General features: G+C 44.0%; 1 protein-coding gene across 4 annotated transcripts in view; it reads right to left on the bottom strand.

Moving 5' to 3' along the window:
• Rapgef4 (Rap guanine nucleotide exchange factor 4) overlaps positions 1 to 27916 on the bottom strand; it is a 269226-nt gene that overhangs the window by 225887 nt on the left and 15423 nt on the right. For all 4 annotated transcript variants that reach the window (XR_004944679.1, XR_004944680.1, XM_036183312.1 and 1 more), the window contains exon 2: positions 1977 to 2119. Coding sequence is in view for 2 of the 4 variants with exons in the window: in XM_036183312.1 (XP_036039205.1) it covers positions 1977 to 2119 (143 nt within the window). In the remaining 2 variants the exon portion in view is untranslated. The remainder of the gene's footprint in view (positions 1 to 1976; positions 2120 to 27916) is intronic.

The following is a 27916-nucleotide window of genomic DNA, read 5'->3' as shown; positions in this document are numbered from 1 at the left end:
GCCCCAGGGGCTGGAATTGTGTGGGTTGTGAGCTGCCCAAGTGGGTGCCAGGAACCAACCTTTCCAAAGAGCACCAAGTGCTCTTAACCACTGAGCCATCTCTCCTGTCGTGACCACTTTTGTGTAGACCTGGGAAAACACTTCAGTGGACACATACTGAATGTTATCAGTCAGCTCTGGGTCTGGGGATGATAGGTGACTTTTGTTGCTAATTTCCTAGGTTTTCTGCTAAGATGCCGCCCCGGCTTTCCCACCCAGAGCACACATGCATGCACTCTTCCTCAACCAAGAAGATTTTTATGCAAGTTCACACCCTTGTCCACAGGACTTGTCCAAGAGTTCCTACCCTAGCCCCACCAGCATGGTGAAGATTGTTCTAATCAATCCAGGACATCTCATCAGCTTTACCAATGATTGGTCTAGATTTTAGCCATGGGGTACAGCTTTGGCCAATGACACAGCACAGGAAGTCTGCTAGGGAACTCAGAAGAAATAATGAGGATATGTGGTGATATTGTGTTCCCCAAAATATTGTATGCCCTAATAAACTTATTTGGGGTCAGAGAACAGAACAGCCACTAGATATAGAGGCCAGAAAATGGTGGCACACATGCCTTTAAGCCTATCACTTGGGAGGCAGAGATCCATCCAGATCTCTGTGAGTTTAAAGCCACACTGGAAACAGCCAGGTATGGTCACTCACGCCTTTAATCCCAGGAAGTGAGCCTTTAATCCCAGGAAGTGAGGGGAGAAAGCAGAAAGTTATATAAGGCATGAAAACCAGGAAGCCTGGTTAAGCTTCTAGGCTTTTGAGAAGCAGTTCAGCTGAGATCCATCTGAATGAGGACTCAGAGGTTTCCAGTCTGAGGAAACAGGATCAGCTAAGGAATCGGCAAGGTGAGTTGGCTGTGGCTTATTCTGCTTCTCTGATCTTCCAGTGTTCACCCCAATACCTTGCTCCAGGTTTATTTTCATTAATAAGACCTTTAAGGATTCGTGCTACAAGGATATGTGCTGTGGACACAGACTATCTCCACTAGCTGAGCTGCCTGAGGCACAAGCCAACCCCTGAGGTGCATGGGGAGGCTAGGGGAACCAGAGGCTCTTCTCTACCAGCCATGAATCATCTCACCTCAGGGCTTTCATAGATGAGGAGGAACTTTTTTTTTTCCTTGAATGAGTCATTGGTTATTCAGGGCAGTTGGATGGAAGTATTCTGTTAGTGCAGCATAAAGCGTACCTAGAAATGGGGAGACGCTGCTTGCTTGCTTGCTTGCTTGCTTGCTTTATCTATCTATCTATCTATCTATCTATCTATCTATCTATCTATCTATCTATCTATTTGTTTGTTTTGTTTTCCGAGACAGGGTTTCTCCATGTAGTTTTGGTGCCTGTCCTGGATCTCGCTCTGTAGACCAGGCTGGCCTTAAACTCACAGAGATCCGCCTGGCTCTGCCTCCCGAGTGCTGGGAGTAAAGGTGTGCGCCACCACCGCCCAGCTGACGCTGCTTTCTTAATGAAAAGAAAAATACTTCAGAGATGCAGCATCTACCCTATTGACTAATTCTCTCTGCCCCCAATTCACACCTGGATAAATAATGTTTATTACTGAGGTTCGTTCAAAACATAACCAACAGATTAGATAAGAAAGCTTCGTTTACAGCCCAGAGTAACGTCCTTCCTGGATTAAAGAAGATGATTACTTGAACCTTTAAGGATACAGCTACATGAATGTGTCAGTCTGTCCTTCCGAGCCCATCTAGAAAGCGGGGGTGCCCTGGGGGTGGGGGTAACCATGTCCAGGCTGCGAACATAGGAGTGAAGAGCAGAAGAAACCCAGGGGAGAGAAATGCCAGCTCACTTGGAAGCTCAAGTATCTGCCATACCGACTCTGTGGATGCTATCTGTCCCTACACTGTACCACGGATGAGCACAAGCCACACGTGAGAACACGGCACAGGCGTCGCAGGGCTTACATGTTATCCCTTTTTCCAGGTTCTCATAATAGCCGCATAGACACATCTGATGAAGGAGGTTTGGGTGAAATTTCTCAAAAGCTTTCACTTCTTTCAGTCGTGTGAAGATTATGTCCACATCTTCACTAGAGCGTTCCAGCGGCCTGTGGGGAGAGGGGAGACACAGAACCTGTGAGGTCTTCGTGACAAATAGGCCACAAGGCATAGCTCACTACAGTTGTTTATTATCTCTCACGAGGCAGGGTCTCCTGTAGCCTGGTCTGTCTGGAACTTAGAATGTAGGCAAGGATGACTTTGAACCACTTATCTCCTCCTCCCTCTACCTCCCAAGTGCCGGATGACAGGCCTGTGCTATGAAGTTAGTCAGCTATCCCAAGTGTTCCAAATGTTTAACCACTTACCCCACCACGGACCTCTCTCTGTGTGTCCACCTTAAGTCCTTACTGTTGCCAAGGACTAGGGCAGGTCTGCTCAGAGTCAAGTCAACTAGATTCAAAGAAAATGTGTGCCATCCCGGCTAGCCCAGCTAATTCCCACAAAGAAGGTCTAGATGGAACTTCCCGTGTAGGAAAGGAGACCCAGGATGAGCAGTGCCCAGCTGCTGAAATGCCCTTGTACCTGGAAGAGCTGGTGGGAGGCACAGACCTCACTAGTGCTGTGGTTCTCTTCAAAGCTTCAAGGCACGGGGTGGTGGTGGCTCACACCTTTAATCCCAGCACTCGGGAGGCAGAGCCAGGCAGATCTCTGTGAGTTCGAGGCCAGCCTGGGCTACCAAGTGAGTTCCAGGAAAGGTGCAAAGCTTCAAGGTAACCAGGCTGAGCCCTCTAAGAGGTCATCAGGCCATGAGGGTTGTGCCCTCATGAAAAGATCATACCTCTACCATAGGAACGAGTTCCTAATAGAAGGATGAGTGTGGTGCCCTTGCCTCTCTCTTCTCCAGGCCCTTTCTCTCTGGCTTTTGCATGGATGACACTGTTGCCCTCTTTATGTCCACCATGGGCTTATGCAGGAAGAAGACCCTGCAAATATGGTTCCATCCCATCTTCTAATGGATCACCTAGACTCTAGAAATGTGACAGCTTTTTTTTTTCTTCATAAATCACCCAGTTTGTGGTATTCTGTTATAGCAGCACAGTATCAGCAGGGCCCCTTTCCATCCACCACCTTGGGAGGACTTCCAAACTCCCTGTCAGAAGCAAGGTCCTCAAGGCTCAGGGTTTGAAAGGCAGCTAGAACTTTGAGAGTGAACAAATGCTACCCAAAGAGAGTCCTCATGAGCTTACATGGAGGCACTTTCAGCCCTGCGAGGTTAACAGTAGGGTGTCCCTCAGAGAGCATCCTGCCCAATGGGTGCATGTCACACTGTGGGCACCTGCCACTGGAGGCCTGGGACTGGCCCAAAGCAAGGCCAGCATGGAAATGGCCCCAGGAGGAATTGCAAGGCAGATGTGTTGGAAACGACACTGATGTGGTGAATTCTCTCCTCAAGAGGAAAACCAAAAGAGATGAGGGTCCCTCTGCCCTCACAAAGGGAAGGAGAAACCCCTGTCTATTCCCCCTGAGTATGCCCTTTATTAGGGAGGCAGACCAGGGCAGCAGGAGATTGTTGGCCCAATGCTCTGTAGCAGAGACTGAACACTCAGAGCAGCAGGAAAAAAATGTTCTTCCATGGAGTTCAAAGTAAGCCAGAAAATCAACAAGGTTCAAGTCCAGATTGTAAGTCACCAAAGACATCACTGGTTTTGTGCTATCACCGACTGTTAAACACAAGTCCCCAAACAGTTAAAAGTGACAGTTTTTAAAATTAAAATTATACATTTACACAGTATATTTATTTATTCCATGTCGGTTTCCGTGTCTGTGTGTTTGTGTGTGCGCATGTTTATGCAGCACTGGAGCTGGACCCAGAGCCTCATGCACGCTAGTCACTCTACCAACTCTGCTGGTCCCTCTGTTTTCATCTCCAAATGTCCTCTGACAATTAGTGGATACATTTCATAACACTAGACATAGGTTAACTAGATACACTTGAGTTAAAATGACTTTGTAGCTCAGTTTGACTTTTCACTTCAACAGGAAATTAGTGTAAAAAAGATATTTTCCTTCCTTTAATGAACAACTCCCAAAGTTAAAATAACTCATGTGTATAGCTGGAGAGTTTCCCTCTGGGTCCCGCCAAGCCCCCTCATTCCCGAAGTCCACTTATAAAATAAACACACAGATGCTTATATTATTTAAACTGTTTGGCCCAATGGCTCAGGCTTTTAGCTAGCTGTTCTTATATGTAACATGAATTGTTAGAAGGTGTTATTAATAAAATCAAATCTGAAGCCAGGTATTGGGGTGAATGCTGGAAGATCAGAGAAGCAGAACCAGCCACAGCTTCCTCACCTTGCCAAATCCTCAGCTGATCCTGTTTCCTCAGACTGGAAGCTTCTGTGTCCTTATCCAAATGGATCTCAGCTGAACTGTTTCTCAAAAGCCTAAAAGCTTAACAAAAGCTCTAGTTCCTGGTTTTCACACCTTATATACCTTTCTGCTCCTACCATCACTTCCTGGGATTAAAGGCGTGTGTCACCATGCCTGGCTGTTTCTAATGTGGCTTTGAACTCACAGAGATCTAGGTGGATCTCTGCCTCTGGAATGCTAGGATTAAAGGTGTGTGTTACCACTGCCTACCCTCTACGTTTAATATTGTGGCTGTTCTGTTCTCTAACCCCAGATAAGTTTATTAGGGTGCACAATATTTTGGCGAACACAATATTACCACATTTATATCTTAAATTAACCCATTTCTACTAATCTATAAGTTGCCACGTGGCTTGTGGCTTACTGGTATCTTGACATCTTCTCATGGTGGCAGCTGGCAGTGTCTCTCTGCCTCAGCCTTTCACTTCCCAGACCTCTCTTCTCTCTTTGTCCCACCTATACTTCCTGTCTGGCTACTGGAAATTTAGACTTTCTAGACAATGAGGCATGTCTGCTCCTGGCAGCACCAATTTACTTCAGAGAGGAGGATAGAAATCAAAGACACTTTATATAGAGTTTATCTTCTTCTTGGCAAAAATAGCCATTTGGGCAAGAAACTGTTCTTGCCTGGACTGTTGATTGACTAGACATGCAGGACTCATAGGAAGGTGACCACTGAACTTTGCTTGGCAAAATGGTCCTTCAGGTTCCTGCTTTGCTGAGGAAACTGCCAGACATTCTACAGGACACAGAGAGAAGTGACTGAAAGACTCTAAGCCTGTGGGCTGAAGACAGATGCCACAACTTTATAGAGGAACTTTGGATGACTGTCCAGGCTGCCAGCTGTCTACTCTCACAAGACTCCTGAAAGTTGCTTGTGTCCTTCTCCCATTTTTCAGGTAATATATCCTTCTGAGGTCTTTGATGTAGTTGAAGACTAGATGCTTATAATTTTCCTTAGTTATGATAAAAGATAAGTTAGATATAAAACCTTAGACTCACAAATATAGGATAGATAAAATGCTTTCTTTAATTTTGCCAAATACAAATAGGCTAGATATTGTAACTGTAATTCTTGCTTGATAACTGTTTTGTTATATATAATTTTACTATGTTAAAGTTAAAACCTTCCTTTTTTTTTAAAAAAAAGGGGGGGGGAGTGGGAAGTACTGTGGATGATTAATTGATAAATAAAACACTGATTGGCCAGTAGCTAGACAAGAAGGAAGTATAGGCAGGACAAAGAGAGAGGGAGAGGTCCGGGAAGTGAAAGACTGAGGCAGAGAGACGCTGCCAGCTGCCGCCACAAGAATGTTAAGATACCAGTAAGCCACGAGCCACATGACAACTTATAGATTAATAGAAATGGGTTAATTGAAGGTATTAAAAACTAGATGACAAAAAGCTTGAGCCATTAGGCCAAACAGTTTAAATAATATAAGCATCTCTGTGTATTTACTTGGCTGCAGGACTGGCGGGTGAGAGAGATTTGTCCTGACTGTAGGCCAGACAGGACCAGGAGATAATCCCAGCTACACATATGAGCTTTATATATTCCACAAGGCTATAGCAGCTATTACTATTACTAGTACCAACACCAACACGATCATTAGCCACTAAGACCTTTAAAGGAAGCATCCAGAGAGGGACTGAGGAATTGGTCTGTGGATAAGGTGAGATCCAGATCCAGTGAGAGACCCCGTCTCAAAAATTAGGGTAGAGAACAATAGCGGAAGATACTGGATGTTGACTTCCGGCCTCCACACAGGCATGTATGTGCACATGGACGTATATAACACACACACACACACACACACACACACACACACACACACACACACAGTACCTAATGAAAGCAATGAATACAGAGCTTGAGTTATATATACAGCATGCTCATGTGCCTTTTGTAAGATTTTTAGACATGCGTATATTCTTTTCTATTATAACCATAGGATCTTAAACAATACGTACTTAACAGTCTCAGTCTTTTCCTAACACTTAGCTTTTCAAAGGGTTTTGACACCTATGGAAATTTTTGATCATTGCAGCCTATCAGATAAAGCAAGTATAATGAATCCCATTTTACACTCAAAAACATTTAGACACATAAGTCAGGCAACTATCAGTGTGCTGCAATCATGTGTATTTATAATGCCAGTGATGACGTAGAGGTGTCAAAGGTCTTTGAAACTCAAGATGTTTGCCACTTATCAGGTTATCATCATAATTATACAATTATTAACCACTTAGAACACTGTTTACTCCTTCCTAATTGCAAGTTTTTCCAACAGTGTCAATGAAATTCAGAAAGAAGGAGTTGATGATGGTTCATTCAATCTGCATATATTTACTAAGAAAGTAAGTAAAGCTATCTGGCGACATAAAGGCATAGTCTGTGTGCCCAGTGTGGGGGACATCTGTCTGTGCACATACAGCACTTCCCAACACAGAATCAAGGAGGGGGAAGGAATTCGGGAAAGAGAGAGATGTCCCTACAGGTAAAATTCTACCCAGAACTCAGAGTACATTGTTGTAAGAAGCCTTGAAATGGCCCCTTCTCATTTCCCCTTTTGTAACTATCGCACCATGGGCTAGGAATCGAGTCTGCAGATTGCAGTTATCACTTCAGGTTTGTTCCAAGAGAGCCCTGCCCTCCTGACTCCTCCCCTGTCCCTTTCCCATCATCATTCACTACACATGTGCATGCACGCACACCTATGTAGACACACATACACAAGCTGATAGACAGATACCTACATTGATGCGTACATACATACATGGCCACACATCAACTCAATTGCCACAATTTCCCTTTGTGATCCTTGATTCTGCCAGTGTGCTTGGTTACCCTTCACCGAGGCATGCCAAGGGCTTCCCAGTCCTTCCACTGTCTGTCTGTCTGCCTCCAGGAAGCAAAGCCCACAGAGTTTGGGGAGTCCCACTTAGGAGCCAGCCTACTTGCTTTTACATTGCTATAAATCAATGAAGAGAGCCCTTCTAGATCCAAATTTAAGTAAGGAATTAGAATCTTACTATCTCTCCTATTTTGTAAGACTTTTATGCAAATTTTTCTTCTTGCTCCATCTTGCGAAACCTATATGCAAATGCCCCTACACACACACACACCCCTGGTTACACCTTTGTTTACACAAAGCCCCACCGCACCCCCTGCATTTTTGGAACTTAAATGACTTAAGTGGCCCACTTCTTCCCACTTTTCCTTCATTTCTTTTGTACCAATTCTTTTAAAACTAGCCAGTCATGGAAGACTGTGAAGTCAGATCCCAGCCAATGGGGATAGCCATAGTGGCCACTTACATAAGAATTAAAAACCGAGTCAACAGGAGTTGCAAGCTTGCTCTTCTGCTTTTGTGAGTAGCACATGCTGCTGATCAGAAGTAAAGTTTTACCTTGTTGAGACACTTCAACTGGAGTGGTGGTCTCTTTGTGACCCTGGGTTTATTTTTAACAACATGAGACCAGAGATTGTGAGTGGAGATCCTAAAGACTGCCTCTATACCTATACTCCGGGCTTGACACAGCTACTGTGTCCCAGATCCCACAGGGGACTGAAAACCACTGCTCTGTGGCCACTGAAAAATCTCACTGTTACCTGGAAGCCAGGACCAGCCTGGTAAGGTTTAAATGATGTTGAGTCTGGGGCTTGTGAGTGAGTGGGGAGGAGAAGGCCTTTTTGACCACATTCTGTCTTGTCTTTTGTTTCTTTACATTTAAACCACAACACAAAATCAAAGCACAGCCTCATCTGGGGGCTGGAGACGTAGCTCAGTGGTAGAGCACTTGCCGGACCTGTCAGGTTTGATTCCCATATAGAAAACAGGCCGTATGGATTTCAGAAGCCCATTCCCAAACATCTCGGACCGTGCCTTAGTATTTGAAGTCAGTACGGTATCATCAGGCTAGGCACACACCCTCAGCCACAGGTTCTAACTGAACTAGACCCCTAAACGCACACCAGAATAGAACTGTGCGATCAGGATGAGTCAGGTAACAGATGCTTTTTAAAAACATTTCAGGCTAAATGAGAACCAGTGGCTTTTCTTCTAGGTGATTCACAGAGGACTCGGCCAGAGAGTCTAAGAGGCTGGCCCACTCGGGGCCTTGGGTTGTTGTGAGAGTTGGACGCTCCTGACAATCTTTTCTCTTGTTTGCTTGCTTCTCTTTTGTCTGTCTGTGTTGGAGTCAAGGTCTCATAGCCTAGGCTGACCTGGAATTTCCTAAGTAGCTCAAGCTGGCTTTGAACTCATGATCTTCCTGCTCCCACCTCCCCGGTGCTGGGTTACAGGTATGAGCTACCACACCTGTCTACTAGTTATCCCATTCTTGAGCCATGAGAAGGGAAGCCATGAATTCTCTTCTATAGCTGTCTATAATTCATTCTACATGTTATTCCACGTATTCTATATCCAAGTCAATGGTGCAGGACAGTGTCACTCTGAGTAAATCGGTCTTGTCTACACCAAGGCAACAAAACTGACATTAGCTAGCCTGGACCAATGGTTTTCCAGCTTGAATCATCTGGGCCCATCTGAAGCATGGGACATACATCAGGAAAGGGAAACAGATTTGTAGCAGAGAATGTTTTAAAAAGACTCTTAAACTGAACCAGCTTTTGGGAATCTCTGTAAGAGAAAGGTGGTTTCTGGGTTAGCTCTGCAGCCCTTGGAGTGTTTTAGCCATTTGGTTGGGTCCCTGCTCTTCATGGAACACTCCTGCCTTATTTCTTCTGCCTTCCCGTCCAGCACCAAGTATCCCACAGCACCTGCTGCTGGTGCCCCTGCTTGTGACAACCTGAAGGACAGAGGAAAAACGAGCAAGGATGCTGAACTAGGACTATTTCATCAGATGCTGAATCTCTTGCTGAGCCACACCCATTAACCAATAGCCAAACACAGCCCTAGAGGTGTGGCTGGTTATAGAGGTTAGAATGAGTGTAGCGCCCATAAGCCTGTGTATTTAAATTCTTGACCCCCAGTTGGTGGGATTGTTTAGGAAGGGTTAGGAGGTGTGGCCTTGCTGGAGGAGGTGAATCACTAGGCGCAGGCCTTGGTATTTCAAAAGGCCCAACACCATTTCAGTTCTGTCTCTGTCTCTCTGTCTCTGTCTCTATCTCTCTGTCTCTGTCTCTCTCTCCCTCTCCGTCTGCCTCCTGCTTGTAGATCAGAAGGAAGAACATAGCTACTGCTTCAGCACATGTTTGCCCACCTACTGCCCGGCTCCCTGCCATGAGAGTCATGAACTTACCCCCTGGAACTGTAGGCCCCAATAAATTCTTCACAGCAACAGAAAAGCAGTTAAGACCCTGGTTAACCAATGTTCATATTTGATAATCCAGACTGGTCATTTAAGTACCACACAGAATGGCAATTGGTTTTTGTTGTTTTCTATTAAAAGGAAGTTTTTGTTTATTAAAAAATTCTTGCAGGGCATTGTGCCACACACCTTTAATTCCAGCACTCAGGAGGAAGAGGCGGGTGGATATCTATGAGTGTAAGGCCATCCTGGTCTACATATTGAGTTCTAGGCCAGCCAAGGCTGGTGAGACCCTGTTTCAAAAAGAAAATAAAAAGCTATGGCTTATGGGCTGGAGAGATGGCTCAGAGGTTAAGAGCACTGGCTGCTCTTCCAGAGGTCCTGAGTTCAATTCCTGGCAACCACATGGTGGCTCACAACCATCTAGAATGAGGTTTGGTGCCCTTTTCTGGCATGCAGGGATACTTGGGGGAAGGATACTGTATACATAATAAATAAATAAATCTTTTTTAAAAGTCCATGGCATAATTTAATGGCAACGTACATGTTGTCATGCATGGGGCCCCGAGTTTAATACACACACACACACACACACACACACACACACACACACACCTCTTATATCACTATTAAAGGGGCAGAAACTCCTTACTGTGGTGGAATGCTAGTGTGGCACTAATTCTTCCTGAGTAAATAGACACTGAACAAACTACATGAGGCACCTGCTTTCAGACAACAGGCAACACAGGTCAGTGGTCCAAACAAGGAGAGGGACACAGGAGGGATCCACCTAACTGCCTTGTTGTTTTGCTGATATACTTTGTGAGACACAGGCAAAGAGGGAGCCTGGCAGGCTCACTGTGCTGGTGGCAGCCATCTGCAGTGAAATGAGTCACGGGATAGGACGTGGAAGGACTGAATTGAGGGCAGGGCCTGTTGAGTCACCAGCTGCACACGCACAGGCTGGTTCATGGAGAGGTCTGGCAGAACGCAGCTCTAGAGAAGAGCTGTTTAGGCTTCTAAGTCAGCCATTCTCCCAGATCCAGGAGCTCTGAACAGACCGAGAAGACAAGGCGCCAACCGCTCATCTCAAACTCCCAAAACAATACTCCAGCCCATGCCATAGACTTCCCTGACAAGGCTGAAAAATAAGCCTGGTAGAACCGAGTGGATTGGTTGGTAGGTTCGGTTCCTATCTGAGTATAAGCTGGCCTTTTTGTAAAAAAGAAAGAAAATCCAAGCTCTCGATGTCATAGCATCAAAAATGTCTAAGATACCATCATAAAATACTATAAATTCAGATAAGTGGGGAAATGGAAACAGAAGCAGAGATGATAGAGATGTGGAAAATACCAAGAAAGGACGTTAGAATGGCCATGATAAAGGTGGTTAAGAATTTAAAGGAAGCTGGGCAGTTGTGGCTCACGCCTTTAAATCCAGCACTCAGGAGGCAGAGGCAGGTGGATTTCTGAGTTCAAGGCCAGCCTGGTCTACAGAGTGAGTTCCAGGACAGCCAGGGTTACACAGAGAAACCCTGTCTTGAAAAGCCAAAAAAAATGAAAGAACTTAAAGGAAAAGATTGGCATAGTGAGTGAACAGACAGGAAACAGCGGTAGTGAAAGTATTAAAGTATTTTTTTTTAAGCAAAAGGGAATTCTAAGGCTGAAAAAAATACAAAAGGAAAAGGAAAAAAAAAAAAAAAACACCATATGGAATTAAGAGCAGATTGAGTACAGCAGAGAAAAACATCAGTGAACGGTGATGTGGGCAAGAAAAGTTATCCAAGGCAAAACACAGAGAGAACAAAGATTAAAAACGCCTGAGCAGAGAGTTGGTGGCCTGTGGTACAAAGCTGAGAGAGTTTCATACACTTGTAACAGAAGCTACAGATGAGGGGGAGGAAAAAATATTTGAGAAACAGTGGCTGACTTTTTTCTAATAAAAAATGTGATAAATAGTACAAGAGTCTAAAATATCAGAGAGTAACATTTTTGCTTTATGAAAGAAGAGAATTAAAGATGACCAGAAATTTATTGCCATCTCCATCAAGAAGTAGAATTTTTGAGCAGGAGAGATGGCTCAATGGTTAAGAGCCCTGGCTGTTCTTCCAGAGAAACCCAAGTTCAATTCCCAGCGCCCATATGGGGGCTCATGGAGTCTGTAACTCCAACTTCAGGGCCTCCTAGGACACCAGGCATACACATGGTGCACAAACATACATACAGAAAAAAAACACATCTATACACATAAAATAAAAACAAATGTTAAGCAAAGGTTTTTTTGTTTCTATTTTGTTTGTTTGTTTGAACAAGTAGACTTCTTTTCCCTCTTTGCGAATGCACACCGGCCTGTGGCCAACTCAATGAGACAGACGTTCAGCACCGATTCTAACAAGCTCTGCTGCCCCTAGCAAGCAGTTTAAGTTACCTGACCCATGACTTCACTAGGGCAACATGGGGCTAAGCTTGGTCTAGGATCTTAACCAGCTTTTAGGGGAGTCCATGTTTAGAAGCAGTTATGAATTAGGCCTATAAATAAAACTCAATCAGAAGGATATGGTCATCATCCTGCAGTTATTTGGCACCTCCCAATCAAAATGTCTTAGCCACCTTAACCAAGATGTCCCTGTACCTTCCACATGTAATGCTGATTCAAAATGCACATGAAATTTTGATTTTTTAAATGATTTTTTTCATTCTATAGCTGGCTTTTATCTATAAATTATAAAATACTTAATATAGTGGCCTATCAGCTAAAAGATATTGATAACCCAAGAGTCTACAAAGCACAGTGAGATAAAGTAAAATGCTTTCTTTCATGGTGCTTAGGTCATAATAGTGGACAGGCTGTTAAATGACTCTGAAGCGGATAGAAGATGAAACATTTTTTAAATTTTAAAGAAGATTTAACACTTTAAAACAAACTTACTAACTAAAAGCAAAATCCTTCAACAATACACATTATTTCCACGGTTTCAATATCACAAATGCCAGGGGAAGCGGCAGCGCCCTGAATTTCACTCTCTTCGGAAGGAGCTTCTGGAACCCCCTGCCTGTGTCAAATGACAAGGGCAGTTCTTGGCAACACACGCTTCCTGCACACCTCACCGCACAAAACAAAATCCCCAGGAAACAGGGCATGTGCCAAGGACAGATGGCAGGGCGATGAGCCGTTACGAATGAGGACTCTGCCCCATGGTGTTTCCTCTCACTGTTAGTCATTAGGGGTTTCAGAAAGACCCAGATTCACAGTCCAGAGCAGGTAAGGTAGCGTGCAGGAAGCTGATTTAATAAAGAAGACATCAGCCTTAGGTCTAGCAGTTTACTTCAAAGTTCAAACTCTTGCATTAAAAAAATGGCGCCTGGGCTGGAGAAATGTCTCTGGGATTAAGAGAACTTGTTGCTCCTCCAGAGGTCCTAAGTCTGGTTCCCAGCAACCATGACAGATGGTTCCCAACCACTGTCACTCCATGGCTCACAACCACTGTAACCCCAATGACTCCAATTGTAACAACTCCAGCCCCAGGGGATCCAGTGCCTCTGACCTCTGTGGGCACCTGCATGTATCCACAAAAGCATATATGTAAGCACACATACAATTTAAAAATAACAATAACAATAATAATAATAATAATAATAATAATAATAATAAATCTTTTTAAAAAATTATAACCACCAGCAACCATGTCTACCAAAGCAAAAAGATACCTGGAGAGTTTGTATCAGCAGGGGGCCTTGTTAGAGTCATGTATGGTCAATCAAGCAAGAAATCATGATGACTACCCATCATGCCAAATAGCTCTGGTTTGAGGGACACCAACAGGCTTCATAATTCCAACCCTGAGGGCCAGCAAGACAGAGGCCCACACCTGCCCAGCCCCCAGACTCCAGATAAATAAAGCACCTTTGTCCCACAACTTTGCTTCATGAAAGCAGAGATCAATGACATCAGAACATTGAACCTCCATCTCTAGACCCTCATTCAATAAGACTGTCACATGTCCTCTCAAACCAGAGGACAATAAGTAAATCAGACCTCACTCAGTCTGCCCTATGCCCATTTCTGCTCGATTGGGGATTCCAAAGCATTTCTCTAAGTCACGGTCATACAAGGCAAAAAGCAGTCACGTCTCCACGGAAAGGTATGCAGAGGAATCCTGGGGATTCCAAGGGAAGGCTTCACTGAGACCCCCTTGTCTTTTAATTCCCAACTCTCTCAGCACTAATGTTGCTATCTTAACTATTCCGGGGAGCAGGTAGAAATTGTGAAAGTACTGAGGCAGAATGAAAGGTTTCTGGCTAGCCCAAAAGTGAAGTATGAGGAAAGATGAGTGGGTGAGAGTTAAAACCTGGTGGCCAGCAGCCACAACGCTCGGAAATTCTACAGCCTCCTCAAAGAATCGAACTAAGAAATAAAAGTGGATCTGATTGGTCAGGACCCCAACGCCCACCAACCCAGTACAGACAGTATTCTACCAGCTGTTGGGGGGAAGCCGAGTTTTGTTGTTGTTTTGTAATCAGAAAAAATCAGAGCTATCATTTTAGAAAATCTGCCCTCCTGAAGGAAGTGAACTGGGAGAGAAGGGGTTATGGTGTGCAGAGTAATTGGAAATGGGCTTTCAGGGCTCTGTGTGGTATCCTTTTCCCTACCGCCAGGCCTCACGCCTATACACTTACAGAGTAGCACAAGCTCTTTGGGGTGTGTTAACACACAAACATCTCCCCTTTCTCTCCTCCAATGCACACTGAGCAGTAGTGTAACAGGAAGTCTGATCTAGAGATAGTCATGGCGTAGATCTATAATCCCTGTGAAATTATTAATAGTGCCCTCATTCACTCTCAAAAGTGTCCTGGTTTAGACGATAAATTATGCATGCACCTTACTTGGAAATAACGCCACTCCTGTCTCCCTGCAGATGCCTCCTCCAGCATCAAGGACCTGCTACTACAGTTTGCCGCCTCTCCCTTCACCATGAGGGTCCCTCTGTTTCTCTGCTCACCACATCTCTAGGTGACGCACGCTGTTTTGACTTAGCGGCTTCTATTGCCTCTCTCCCAAGCTCCAAGTCACTGAGACAGAGCAGGATGCAGACCCTAGCTTCTGGGGTAGAGGGCCTGGGAAGTGCAGAGGTCCAGAAAAGATTCTCCAGTAGGGGAGATGGAGGACAAAGGCTCTCCAGGTGTTGATGAGTAAGATTCTGGGTCTTTCTCATCTGCAAGTGTCAGGAGGGTGTGAGCTGATGAAAGGGTACCTGGATTTGGGAAAACAAAAATGGTGGCCTTCACTACATGAAAATAATACTAATTGCAGTCTTGGATTGAACATCATATGAATCATTTGTTTCTAATTACAGGGCTGCCCAGGAACACACATGTAAATTACACTAGGTGCCAAAGTGTTCTCAGTGTACTGTTATCTAATTATAATTATAAACACTCCATGCATTCATAATTATGGTTTGCTATGCTGATCATTTGAATCCAACACTAACAGTGATTCCTTCTATAACCAACAAGTCATTTTATCCACTCAGAGTTCTAATGAGCTTCTGTGAGGAAAAAAAGAAAAAAAAAAAATGCCAAAGCAGTAGAAATGATCTCTACCATTATAAGAGTGGAAAAACCCAAAACTGTAGCATTACATTCCTGGGTGGGTCCAAGTTCCGCTAATGAAAAGGAGAACCATCCAGCAGCTCATGCAGAAGAACCTAATGCATTTTTAATCACAGAAAGAGATCTGAGAATCACCTCCATTGCTTTCAGGAAGCCCCGGGTACTGAACAGACACAGGAATCACACGCTTGCAATGCACCACTAACAAGGAGGGTGAGGACAGCCAGTGCAGATAGAGACCTCAGAAGGTTTGCTGCTACTGCTATGGTTTGGGCTTTACTTTTATTTTGCAGTGCTGGGGATTGAACCCAGGGCCCCACACCTGCTAGAGCAAGCACTCAGTCACTGAGCTCCTCCTTCAGCGTCCCAAACATCCAATAGCTCCCCCTGAAAGTGTCAGCCAGACCCAGCACCAGCCACAGCACCAGGCACCTACTGGTGCTGGATTATTATTCATGTTAATTCACTGACCATACTGAGTATTAATGAATTGTCAATCACTAGCTTTTTTATTTAAAAATAAACTTCTGCTGTCTGAAATACTTATTTTTATTCTGAGTTGGGTTTTTTCTTTGATCAGTATTCAGGATTCAGTGAGTATAATTTCTAACTAAGAAGCTGGCATTTTTAGTTTTGATTTTATATACTAACTTTATCTAGTTGATCAGTGTTTCAAGGTTACTTCCATCTAGGAGCCCATATATTAACTCCCCCCCCCCCAACACAGTATTGGCACATAGGCTAGGCAAGCACTCTGCCACTGAGCTACAGCCAAAGCCCTAATATATAACACTACACATGTAAACAGGGCTGGAGAGATGGCTCAGTGGAGAAAAGCATGTGATGTGCAAGCCTGACCACCTGAGTTTGGATCCCCAGAGTCTCAGCAAAGCCAGACACCGTAGGTCAAGAATCTGCAATGCCAGCCCTGTCTACTGGAGAGGAGAAGCTGAGACAAGAAAAATCAGCCTGAGGTTCTTGCCCATCCAGCCTACACAGTGAGGAAGAAGTAGAAAGACAAGGACTAACATCTGAAGGTTGTCCTGACATCCGCATGTGTGCTGGGACACACACACACACACACACACAGGAACAGGCACATACACATACATCACACACACACACACACACATAGGAACAGGCACATACACATACATCACACACACACACACACATCACACACATACACACACATACACATAGAAACAGACACACACACACACAGAGGAACAGGCACATACACATACTTCACACACACACACACACACACACATACACACAGGAACAGGCACATACACATACATATCACACACACACACACACACACACAGGAACAGGCACATACACATACATCACACACACACATCACACACACTGTAGGGTAAGCAGTACTTCTGAAGGTTTGTCTTCCTAGTTACATAAATGGACTTAGAGGAAACCACATTTTAAAAAACCACAGTTATAGTCTCTCAAATAACCTCCATATACTTTGTAGCTTTCCAGTCTACATCTAGAAGCTCAGCTGGATAAAACCCAAACCTTATTTTTCTTTTTCTTTTTTTTTTCATCTCTCTCTGTCTCTCCTCTTTCTCTCTATTTATCTTGGTTTTTTGAGACAGGATTTCACTCTGTAGCCCTAACTGTCCTGGAACTCACAGAGTTCCTCCTGCCTCTGCCTCCAGTGCTGGGATTAAAGGCATACACCACCACGGCCTGGCTGAAAACCTTCTTTTTCAAAAGTGATACTTTTGGTGATTGAGGAGACAGTCCTTTGGGAAAGGGCTCACTGCACAAGCATAAGGATTACCATTCGATCATCAACACCCACATGATCCTAGCACCGAGGAGTCAGAAACAGGAGGATGCCTCGGGCTTTGGGTCAGATAGTCTAGCCAAACCATGAGCTCCAGATTTGGAGACAGAGTTTGTCTCAAAAACTAAGGGAAAGAACAATTTGAGGAACACACCTGAAGTCTGCCTTTGGTTTCCACAAGTTCGTGCACACACACATACCCACACACACTCACATGCATATGCAAACACACACACACACACACACACACACACACACACACACACACACACACACACACACACCACACACGGTACAGCTGTTGTCTGAATGTTGGTATTACCCCAAAATAACATGTTGAAATCCTAACCTAAGGTGATAATATTTAGAGAATTTGGAGATGGGACCTTGGGGTAGTGATCAAGTCATGAAGGCTCTGCTATCATGCATCATGTCCTTATAAAAGATAGCTAAAAGAGTTTGTCTGCCCCTTTCAGCTTGAAAGGACACAAAAAGAAGACACCATCTAGGAAACAGAAAACAAATCCTCATGTTGTTGTTGGTATTTTACTCTTTGGGGAGCCCACCACTCAGCTCCCAAATAAATCACACACAGAGGCTTATTCTTAATTATAAATATCCAGCCTTAGCTTGGCTTGTTGCTAGCCAGCTTTACTTAAATTATCCTATCTAGCTTTTGCCTTTGGGCTTTTACCTTTTTTTATTTCTATATACCTTTCAATAGTTCTTACTCCATGACTTGCTATGTAGCTGGGTGGCTGACCCCTGATTATCCTCTTCCTTCTCTGCTTCTCCTTCTTTTCCTCCCAGATTTTCTCCTTCTATATATTCTCTCTGCCTGCCAGCCCTGCCTATCCTTTCTCCTGTCTTGCTCTTGGCCATTCAATTCTTTATTAGACCATCAGGTGTTTTAGACAGGCACAGTAACACAGCTTCACAGAGTTAAACAAATGCAACATGAACAAAAGTAACACCTTAAAATACTATTCTACAACACCCTCATCAGACATTAAACGCACTGGCATTTTGTCTTGGATATCTCAACTTTCAAATTTGTGGGTAGTAAATTTCTATTGAGTATAAATCACTCCAGTATGTCCCAACTTTTCTTAAGTCATGACTGACTCATAGAAAATTACATTTTCATGTCGTGATGGAGTAAACTGATGCATGTTCTCCAGGAGGTACCTGCTGAACTCAGGTGACCTCACAGGCTCCAGAAATTAGACCCTTGGGTACCACAAAGATTTCTGGGAAGTTCTGGCCTAGAGAAATCATTCTATAAGTGTGACTACTCAAGAACCAACAGGGAAATTTATTTCCTAAGATGTCAACATTCATTCAGTTCAACAGCTGAATGAATTACATTGTTAACCATCCGATCCTCACAATAGCCCTGTAAGGTAGGAAGTATCCTCCTTCAGATGGTGAAACTGATCTGAGGTGTTGAAGAATTTCCTGAAAAGCCCACACATGTTGGAAACAGCCTAGATTGGAGCCCCATCCACTTGGTGCCCCTCTCTACCATAATTCTTCTATTCAGGGATGCCCAGACATGTGTGACTGTTCCCAGGCAGATGGATGAGTGGGGTCTGCTTCAAATATTGTCTTTCTATTGGCTCAATATTTCTCTAAGCTGGGCAGAAGAGAGGTGCCAGCCAGGACAGCCTACAGGTACTGCCCTGTGTCCCCAGACACGTTCAGCAGTGGCCACTTTGCCTCCCTTGAGCAGCTAATACACACAAAAAGCACACATATGGCCACAGACACAGCAGAATTAACTTGTATTTCATTAGTGCCATCTTCATAGTTAAATTACCGTGGTTAGTCATTATCACCTTATCCCACAAGCAAATATCTTAGTAAGGTGGACCCTTGGTCCAACGAGATGGCTCAGTGAGTAAAGGCACCAAGCCTGACGACAATCTGAGTTCGATCCCTGGGACCCACGCAGTAGAAGGAAAGAACTAATTCCTGCAAATTGTCTCCTGACCTCCACACATGTGCTGTACTCAATACATGTGTGCAGATGTGTGCATACACACACACACACACACACACACACACACACACACACACACACACACAAATAAAATGTGCAATTTAAAACTTTTAAAGGAGAAGAGGTGGCTCAGGATTTAAGAGCACTTGCTACTCTTGCAGAGGACCCTAGTTTGGCTGCCAGGACTTACACTGGATGGTTCACACTGCCTGTAACTCCAGTTCCAAGGCCCCAGTGTCCTCTCCTGACCTCCAAGAGCCCATGCACATGACATGGTGCCAAGACATATACCTAAGTAAATATGAATACTTTTAATTTAATTTTTTGAGAATTTCAAACCTGAGTGCTATATTTACATCTTTACTACAGCTTTTCCTCCTGTCTCCAACTTCTGCCATATCCCCCAACTCCCAAAGTCATGACCTCTATGCTATTTTAGTGTTGTTTTACGCATGCGCGCACACACACACACACACACACACACACACACACACACACGATTCTATTTAGTGTTGTTTGCCTGAACATGTGTTTAGGGCTGGCCACTTGGGATTAGAAACCCTAAAGCAAATATTCTTTAAAACTTTTTAGAAAAGACAGACTCTCTAGGGACCAGATGATGGTTCTGCAGGTAAAGGCACTTACCACACAAGACTTGTGGCCTGAGTTTGATCCCCAAAACCCGCACAAAATCAGAAGGGAAGAACCAACGCCACCAAATTGACCTCTGACCTCCACACATGTCCATGACATGTGTTTCCCTCCCACTCATCATGCACACTCACAATAATAAAAAAAATAATTAAAATTTCCAAAAGGGATTCTCCATCCCAAAGCAGCATTCTTGGCATGGAGAGTTTGGGGGTTTTGTTTTGTTTGTTTGTTTAAACTAAAAGTCACCAAATCTTTCAAATACAAATACAGCAATCCTCCAAAACTTGAATTTCGGGTAAATAATAATTTCAATGTGAGTATATCCTTTCAATTAAAATAAAAGGGATGCGTTCATACTTTTACATTTCCCATTGATCTGAAATTCAAATTAACCTGTTGTCTTGCATTTTATCCAGACCCTTGGGCAGGCCTGTTTTCTCTCCATTTCTCCTTCTGCTGCTGTCTAGAACTGCTGGGATGGTGGTGGCCCCAGACAGCTGCCTCAAAGCCTCAGAGCCTGACCTAGCTCTCTACTCCTACCTCTCCGGTACGATCTGTCTGCTGTGTACACAGAGGAGTGACCCAAGGCCCCTGCTCATTATTGCTAGTGCCTTCCAACAACACTGGGAACCCTGACAGACCAGCCTGACTCCATCTTAAGGTTAAAAGCCATCTCATTACAGGGTCAAAATAAGTTCATTCCTGTTTTCTGTAAAACTTGGGTTTGACCAGGTCTTGACACAGTTTCTGGAATTTGACATATTCCACACCTTATACCTTGAACTCCACCCTGATAAGATGTTCTGTCAAATAATTTTGAAATGTTCTGCCAAGTTCCTATGTAATAAAAAAAAAAAAAAAAAAAAAAACCTGAAAACCCCCTAGCCTTGCAGTTTGGGGGCTAATATAAATATAAACCCCACCTTCTCCTGTGTTTGATGCTGTTTTCTCAAGCCCCACTTCAGGGAGCCAGCCCTGTCTGACAGAAAATAAAGCTTGTTTAATTTGACTAGAAGAATTTGGGTAATGGTCTTTATTTTCATTTGATGGGATTAACAAACTAATAGCTCATTTTCTGGGTGGAAATTGGAGGAGTGCTAAAGAGCAACACGACACAAAGAGCCACTGCTCTTAGCATCAATTTTACTCAAAGATTTGGCAAGAAAAGTTTGTGTTTTAGAATTTTTACAAGAACCTGCCATGTGAATATGCAGATTGCTGGTTTTCATCTTGGACAATGCACAGCTTTTTTCTTTCTTTTTCATGAAAAGCAAGTGGCCATAATATTTTCATGTGCAGTGAGAGACTGCACCCTGTGGTACTCAGAAGGGGATCAAGATTACCAGAATCAGCACTGCAGGCAGAAACAGCCAGGCATGCCTGGGGTGAGACTGGGGATGCTGAGGATGCTGGGGATGCTGAGGATGCTGACGTCACTAGGCACAGCTGGCTCTCTTCCGCCCAAGCATCCCTGCCAGGAAGTGCTATTTCTTGATGAATCCACAGAAGCTTTGCTTTTTTTTTTATCTTCCCACTTTTGGCTGCAAAAAAATCTACTGGCTCCCACAGCAGCTAGTGCAACTTCCAACTGAAATTGCTTTAAAATGTGATAAATCAAATATTTCATTTACAAAAACAAGATTATAAATAGCTCCATGTTCTGTTCTAAAGAATATCCCTAGCACATAAAACCAGCCAAAACAAAATTTTTAAATAATATGAGTATTTTCCCCCTTTGCGTTTTAAATTGGCAAAACATCTAAACAATACAATATGAACAGCTGTCTGTTGCTGCACACATACTTTCAATGACCTTGACTCCCAAGATTTCACTTGGCAGAGAGCAGGGGCTGTCTGTGTGCAAACAGTACACATATTTTTGTCTCAGTCAATGAAAACCTCACATATCCAAACAACATAAGTCACTAAACATGGCACCTAATGTCCCTGTCTTAGTCAGTGTTTCTCTTGCAGCAATGAAACCCCATGACCAAAAAGCAAGTTGTGGTTGTGGAGGAAAGGGTTTATTTGGCTTACAGCTCCACATTGTAGCCCGTCATTGAAGGAAGTCAGGACAGGAACTCAAACAGGGCAGGAACCTGGAGGCAGGAGCTGATGCAGAGGCCAGGGAGGGGTGCTGCTTGCTGGCTTGCTTAGCCTGCTTTCTTATAGAACCCAGGACCACCAGCCCAGGCATGGCACCACCCACAATGGGCTGGGCCCTCCCCATCAATCACCAATTTAAAAAATGCCTTACAGCTGGATCTTATGGAAACATTTCCTCAGTTAATCTTCCCTTTTCAGATGACTCTAGTTTGTATTAAGTTGACAAGAACTATTCAGTCCAGTCTCCTTGTGATGTGTGGCATCTTCAGGAACAGAGCCTTACTGTCTAGTTTTCGTGGAAACAAGAGGTACGGCAAGAATCTTTATTGTTTGGGGAGGCTCCGGGGTCTCTAACCAACAACTCCTAAGGAGGTAACCCAACTCTGGCATCAGGTTTTTTGTTTAATAACCCATGGCTCCCGAGTACAGATTTTTCTAACCTTCCAGGGTATTTCTCTCCAAACATTTTTAGAATAAGTTTTTTAAATTTCATTGCAAGACAGTAGGTTTCCATACAGCTTCTGTACTCCTTTCATTTTGGTTAACCTACCACCTCCAGGTCCACAACATCCTCTACCTCCTGACCCCTCCCGGCTTAAACCTTTCCATGCCCAGTGTTTTCCCCTTCTGCCTGGTATTACCTATGTTCTATCGCCTCTCCTCTGATGAATCCTCATCCCAGAGAAAGAGGTTCAGCTATAGCAAGAAGCAAGACAATTTAAAAAAAAAAAATACCCACAGCAGAAATTGCTCACAGCTTCCTTGAGGATAAATTCATAATTGCTTAGAAGAAAAATTAGTGAAATACAGTTCAGTGGTTTTGTCCAGATTTATTCTTGGTGACAGAAAAGTGCAGAAACTCTGAGATCTTCCCCAGAGACAATTCCTTCAAACAAAAACCTATATGGAAGCTCCTGTCTGTCCTCATCATCCAGAAGGAAGGTGTTTTAGACAGATACTGGAGTCAAAGCAGTCCCCACAAACAGAGCAGGCCATCGCTTTCCAGAGGTCAGCCATGGTGCCCCTAAATGGATTGAAGGGTTTAAACTCTCCTGCTTTTACAACTGAATTTAGGTTTCAGTTCTCCGAGAAAAGCAAACAGACGTCCCTCCCAACAAAGGGCCATTTATCAACAAATTACATTCAGAGATGAGGGAGAAAACAAAAATTAGGCCTGAGTCAGCTGCACAATGTCTCAAGGACAAATCCCGCAGGCCACTTCTGAGTCACATTTGGACCAGCCCAAGCTTGTGCAAGTATGTCCAACAATGATAAGACTAAACCTCCGCCAATTAAAAATATACTAATGTGACTACTGCTTGCTTAACCAATTATATATGAGATGGCTTAATGATCCCTAAAATCCCTGCTTAAAAGCAGGCTGCATGCTCCGCTCCTCTTGGGGTTGTCACAGTTTTGTAAGATGAACGACCCCTCGTGCATGCTGGAATATTAACAAGTACTCCTTGGCTCTTGCAAACTATTTGAGTCTGAGTCTTCTTTCAGTGATTCCTTGGACCCCACATTTGGTACATTGGCCAGGAAGTGCTGGGGAGCCCTAACTCATTAGTAGAGCATTTTTAGAAGAGCACATTCTGTTCTCTACGATTGGTGTGTCTTGATGTGTCTTTGTTCAGTCTTTGTTCTGATCTGGTGTCCAGACACAATCTGCAGACCAACAGAGGCAGGATGGATGCATGGGTAACTGGTAACTCCCTCCCAGTGGTTGAGGGGACCTGAGGGTCCCCTTCTGGTGGAACCGGAAGGTTCCAGTCTGTCGGAGTTAGAAAACTCCAACCTGAATCTAGTTATGATAGCCACTGATGGGTCACTCCCATCATCTATCGGTGCCCGGAACAGGACAGGCTGCTGTCTGCATCTTTCCAATTCCCTGTTTCGAATACCGGTGGGTTTGTGTGTGTGTGTGTGTGTGTGTGTGTGTGTGTGTGTGTGTGTGTATGTGTGTGTGTGTGTTTTGTTTGTCCTCTTTTGTGCTCTTGAAAAATATCATTATGGGATAGGCAGCAAGCTCTACTCCCCAGACCTAGTCCAGTCTCCATAGGCTCCAAATTGAAGCATGTTGCCTGCAGCTCATGGGTGTGACCTTCACTGCAGAGACAAGTGAGGTAACACCTCCTGTCACACCCATCTCACCTCCTTTCCTTCAACTTAATCTCTACAGAGAAACCAAACAAAATTCAGATTCATGGGGAAATGCCAGGAGTCTTGGATGGGGTGTCTGCAGGTTCCATAGCACCTAAAATTGTTCTTGGCATCTGGTTTACAAAAGGAATCATGTATGTTTAGTGATGAACTAGAAAGAATTAGATCCTGGAATGACAGTGTTTGTTTGTTTGTTTAACAAATTGAGTAATATTTCCTTCCTTAGTGAGATCAGCTGCCCCCAAGGGACATGAGAATGTGTATACATTTAAAATCTTTAATACAAAACAAGTGCAAAAGCACTAGCCACACAGGCCACACAGGCCTGACGATGACCCAAATTCGATCCCTGAACCCAGGTAGGAAGCTGGATGCAGTGGTCCCTATCTGCGATACCCACACTGGTATGGACAGAGAGAAGACAGAGATAGGAGAATCCCCCTGAGGATCACCAGAAGCTCACAGGCCAGCCAGCCTGGAGCACACAGCAGCAGCAGCAGCAGCAGGAACAAGAGAAACCGTGCCTCAATGAAGTGGAGGGTGGGGACTGACTCCCCAAAGTTGTCCTCAGAATTCCACATGTACACCCATAGAAGAGGGCTCCACATTCATCTGTGCACAGACGCGCTTTTAAAAAGGTCAAACTATACAATATTTTAATACCTAGAACGAGAATAGTAAACCCTACAGCTAAAACAATGTTAAGATGCTTAAATTCAACTCTCTTGAGATGCCTGCTCCTGTTCTGGGATGTATACTACCATTCTTCTCTTACATGTCTCTTGTCTCTGACTGCCTGTGCTGAAATATATGTACACTAAAACCTAATATTCTGTTGTTTAGAAAACAGAAAGCAAAAACAAACAAAACAAAAAACTAGGCTAGTCAACTTTTAACTATTCCTTCTAAATTCCTCCCCTTCTAGCAATAAGAATTTGCAGGTCAGGGGCTGGAAACACAGCTCTGTGGTTAAAAGAACTTGTTGCTCTTGCAGAGGACCCAGATTCATTTCCCAGAACCCACATGGGGTCTGTCTTGGTTAGGGTTTCTACTGCTATGAAGAGACACCATGACCACAGCAGCTCTTATAAAGGAAAGCATTTAATTGGAGCTGGCTTGCAGTTTCAGAGGTTTAGTCCATTACCATGGCAGGAAGCATGGCAGCATGCAGGCAGACATGGTGCTGGGGAGGAAGCTGAGAGCTCTACTTTTGGATCCATAGGCAGCAGGAAGAGACAGTGAGCCACTAGGTGTGATTTAAACTACTGAAACCTCAAAGCTCACCTCCCAGTGACACACTTCCTCCAATAAAGCCACACCTGCTAATAGTGCCCTTCCCTAAGGGCCTACAGAGACCATTTTTATTCAAACCACCACAGGGGCTCACAACTACCTATAACTCCAGTTCCCGATGATCCAATATCCTCTTCAGGCATTTGAAGATACCAGACATGCACTGTGGGAACATAAATATATATGCATATATATGCATGTATATATATATATGCAGGCAAAACATTCTACATATACAATAAAAATAAATAAACCTAAAAAAGAATAACCTAGGGGTCAGGATTTTCTAATCTATTTATCACTACAAGTCACAATTCATGTATTCCTGGCTAAAAAGGAACTAACTTTTCAAGATGAAATAATAACTAATGTGTACTGCACACACATGCCTCTCTGCTGTCCTCTCCTCTCCACCCTTTTCATTGACTGGCTCATCAAATGAGAACAAGATTTACTTTGGCAATCACATCATACCAGGCTCTCATCTTGGGGATCTTGGTTTCAAAAAGCTAAGTCACAAATTGCCTTATTTAATAACAACCACAACGCTGTATTCAAGAGGCAACCCTCACATAACTGGCTTCCTATGGTCCTGTTTGTAGCTCCACTGGATTTCCCACAGTCGCTCACAGCAGGGGTCCCCAGGTGCAGAGCCAGTGTTACGACTGACACTGGTCCCTCTCCCCACATCTTTGTACCCTGGCTAAGATGGTGGAACTATGAGCATTCAAAGATCTCATCTGCTGTGACCCTAGACATTAGTCATGGCTGGGTGTCTTAGCTACTTCTCTACTGCTGGGAACTGATACCATAACCAAGGCAACTTACAGAAGAAAGAGTTTATTGAAGGTTCCCAGTCCTAGAGAGCTAAAGTCCATGACCACCATGGCAGGGAGCATGGCAGCAGGCAAGCAAGCATGGGCACCAGAGCAGTAGCTGTGATCTTAAATCCTTATCCAAAAGTAGGAGGCAAAGACAACTAACTGGGAATGGTGTATCTGCTTTTGAGACCTGGAAGCCCACCTGCAGTGACCCACCTCACCCAACAAGGCCACACCTCCTAATCCTTTCCAAACAGTTCCACCAAGTGCGGACCAAGTATTCAAATATATGAGCCTATGGGGACATTCTGGTTCAAACCACCACATTAGGTAAGAGGCAAAGTAAGAATGAATCCTAGGGAGTTGGAGAGATGGCTCGGCGGTTAAGAGCACTGGCTGCTCTTTCCAGAGGTCCTGGTTTCAGTTCCCAGCAACCACATGGTGGCTCAGGACCATCTCTAGTGGGACCAAAGGTGTGCATGCAGATAGAGCACTCATCTACATAAAATAAATAAATCTTAACAAAAAATGAATGAATGAATGAATGAATGAATGAAAAGTAGAAGGAACAGTTGTTGGTTAAAGAATTTTAAACCACTTTGAGGACTCCATACAGGCTATAACTGTCAGTGATGCAGATGTAACTAACCTCACAGTCTGGCAATAGGTAGTGGAGGGCAGGGTGAGGGCCTTTGTATCTCTGGAGTGATCTTCTGAGAGGCTGGGCAGACAAGAGCAGAGGAAGTACTGATAGGTAGCAGAGGGGAAGCAGAGAGGAAGCAGGAACCTAACGTCATCCTAGCACTCAGAGTAAAGAGCATTGCTGGGGGCTTCTAAAAGGATGGAGTGATTTTCAGGACACTGGGGAAAGGCAGACCCCTCCGAGTCCTGCCCACCTCGTGCACCTCTCTGTGTGCGGGATGCAGCTCTTCTGAGCCCCCCTTCTCTTGTGCCCCGTAGTTTTCCTCTTTCTATTACCCTTTCTTCCTCCCTGATACCCCAAGATTCCCTCTTTCTCGTTTCCACTTTGTTTCAGGAACTTCCTTCAATCATTCCTTTTGGGTAGGATGGTCAGTGACAATCCTGGGTGCCCCCGCTTGAGAGCTCCTTGATGCCCCCTCCTTCTTACAGAATGGTCTCAGTGAACAAAGGGCTGTGTGCTGACGATTCTTTCTGAACTTGGGAATCATCCCCTCATTTCCTCCTGGACTCCACGGTTTTTGATAAGAAAATCCACTAGTGTTTTGTTTCTCCTATAGACAAGATGGCGTGTCTCTTCTGAAACAGCATATTCTGGTTTTAAGCGCTGATCTTTGTTTTTAGTTTTCAAAAGCTTCTATGTCTTACAATGGATTCCTGGGGGCTGTCCTGTTGGGGACTTTCTCCCCCTCTTGAAATGTATTATCTCATTGTCAAGTTCTCCAAGTATCCTCTGTCTGCTTCACTCCACTGTTGAATCATCCATTGACTTTTTAATTCCAATTTCTGTGGTTTTCAGTTTTCATATTTCCATTCTCTTCTTTTTAAAAAATAATTACTCCCTGGAGCTTTCTATTTCTCTGCTTAGATCATCTGTTTTTTTTTTTCTTTTATTCCCATTGTTCACAATTGTTTGTGGAAGTATTTTTATGATGGCCGCTTTAAAATCTAGGTGGCAGGGCAAGGCTGCCTCATTACACCCGCACAAGGAAAGAAGAAATTAGACTCTGTGCTGGCACTGTGAAAACAGGGGA

The sequence above is a fragment of the Onychomys torridus genome, chromosome 4, assembly GCF_903995425.1.
Source record: "Onychomys torridus chromosome 4, mOncTor1.1, whole genome shotgun sequence".
NCBI lineage: Eukaryota > Metazoa > Chordata > Mammalia > Rodentia > Cricetidae > Onychomys > Onychomys torridus.
Note: the sequence above shows the minus strand (reverse complement) of the source record. Positions and strands in the feature narration are given on the sequence as shown.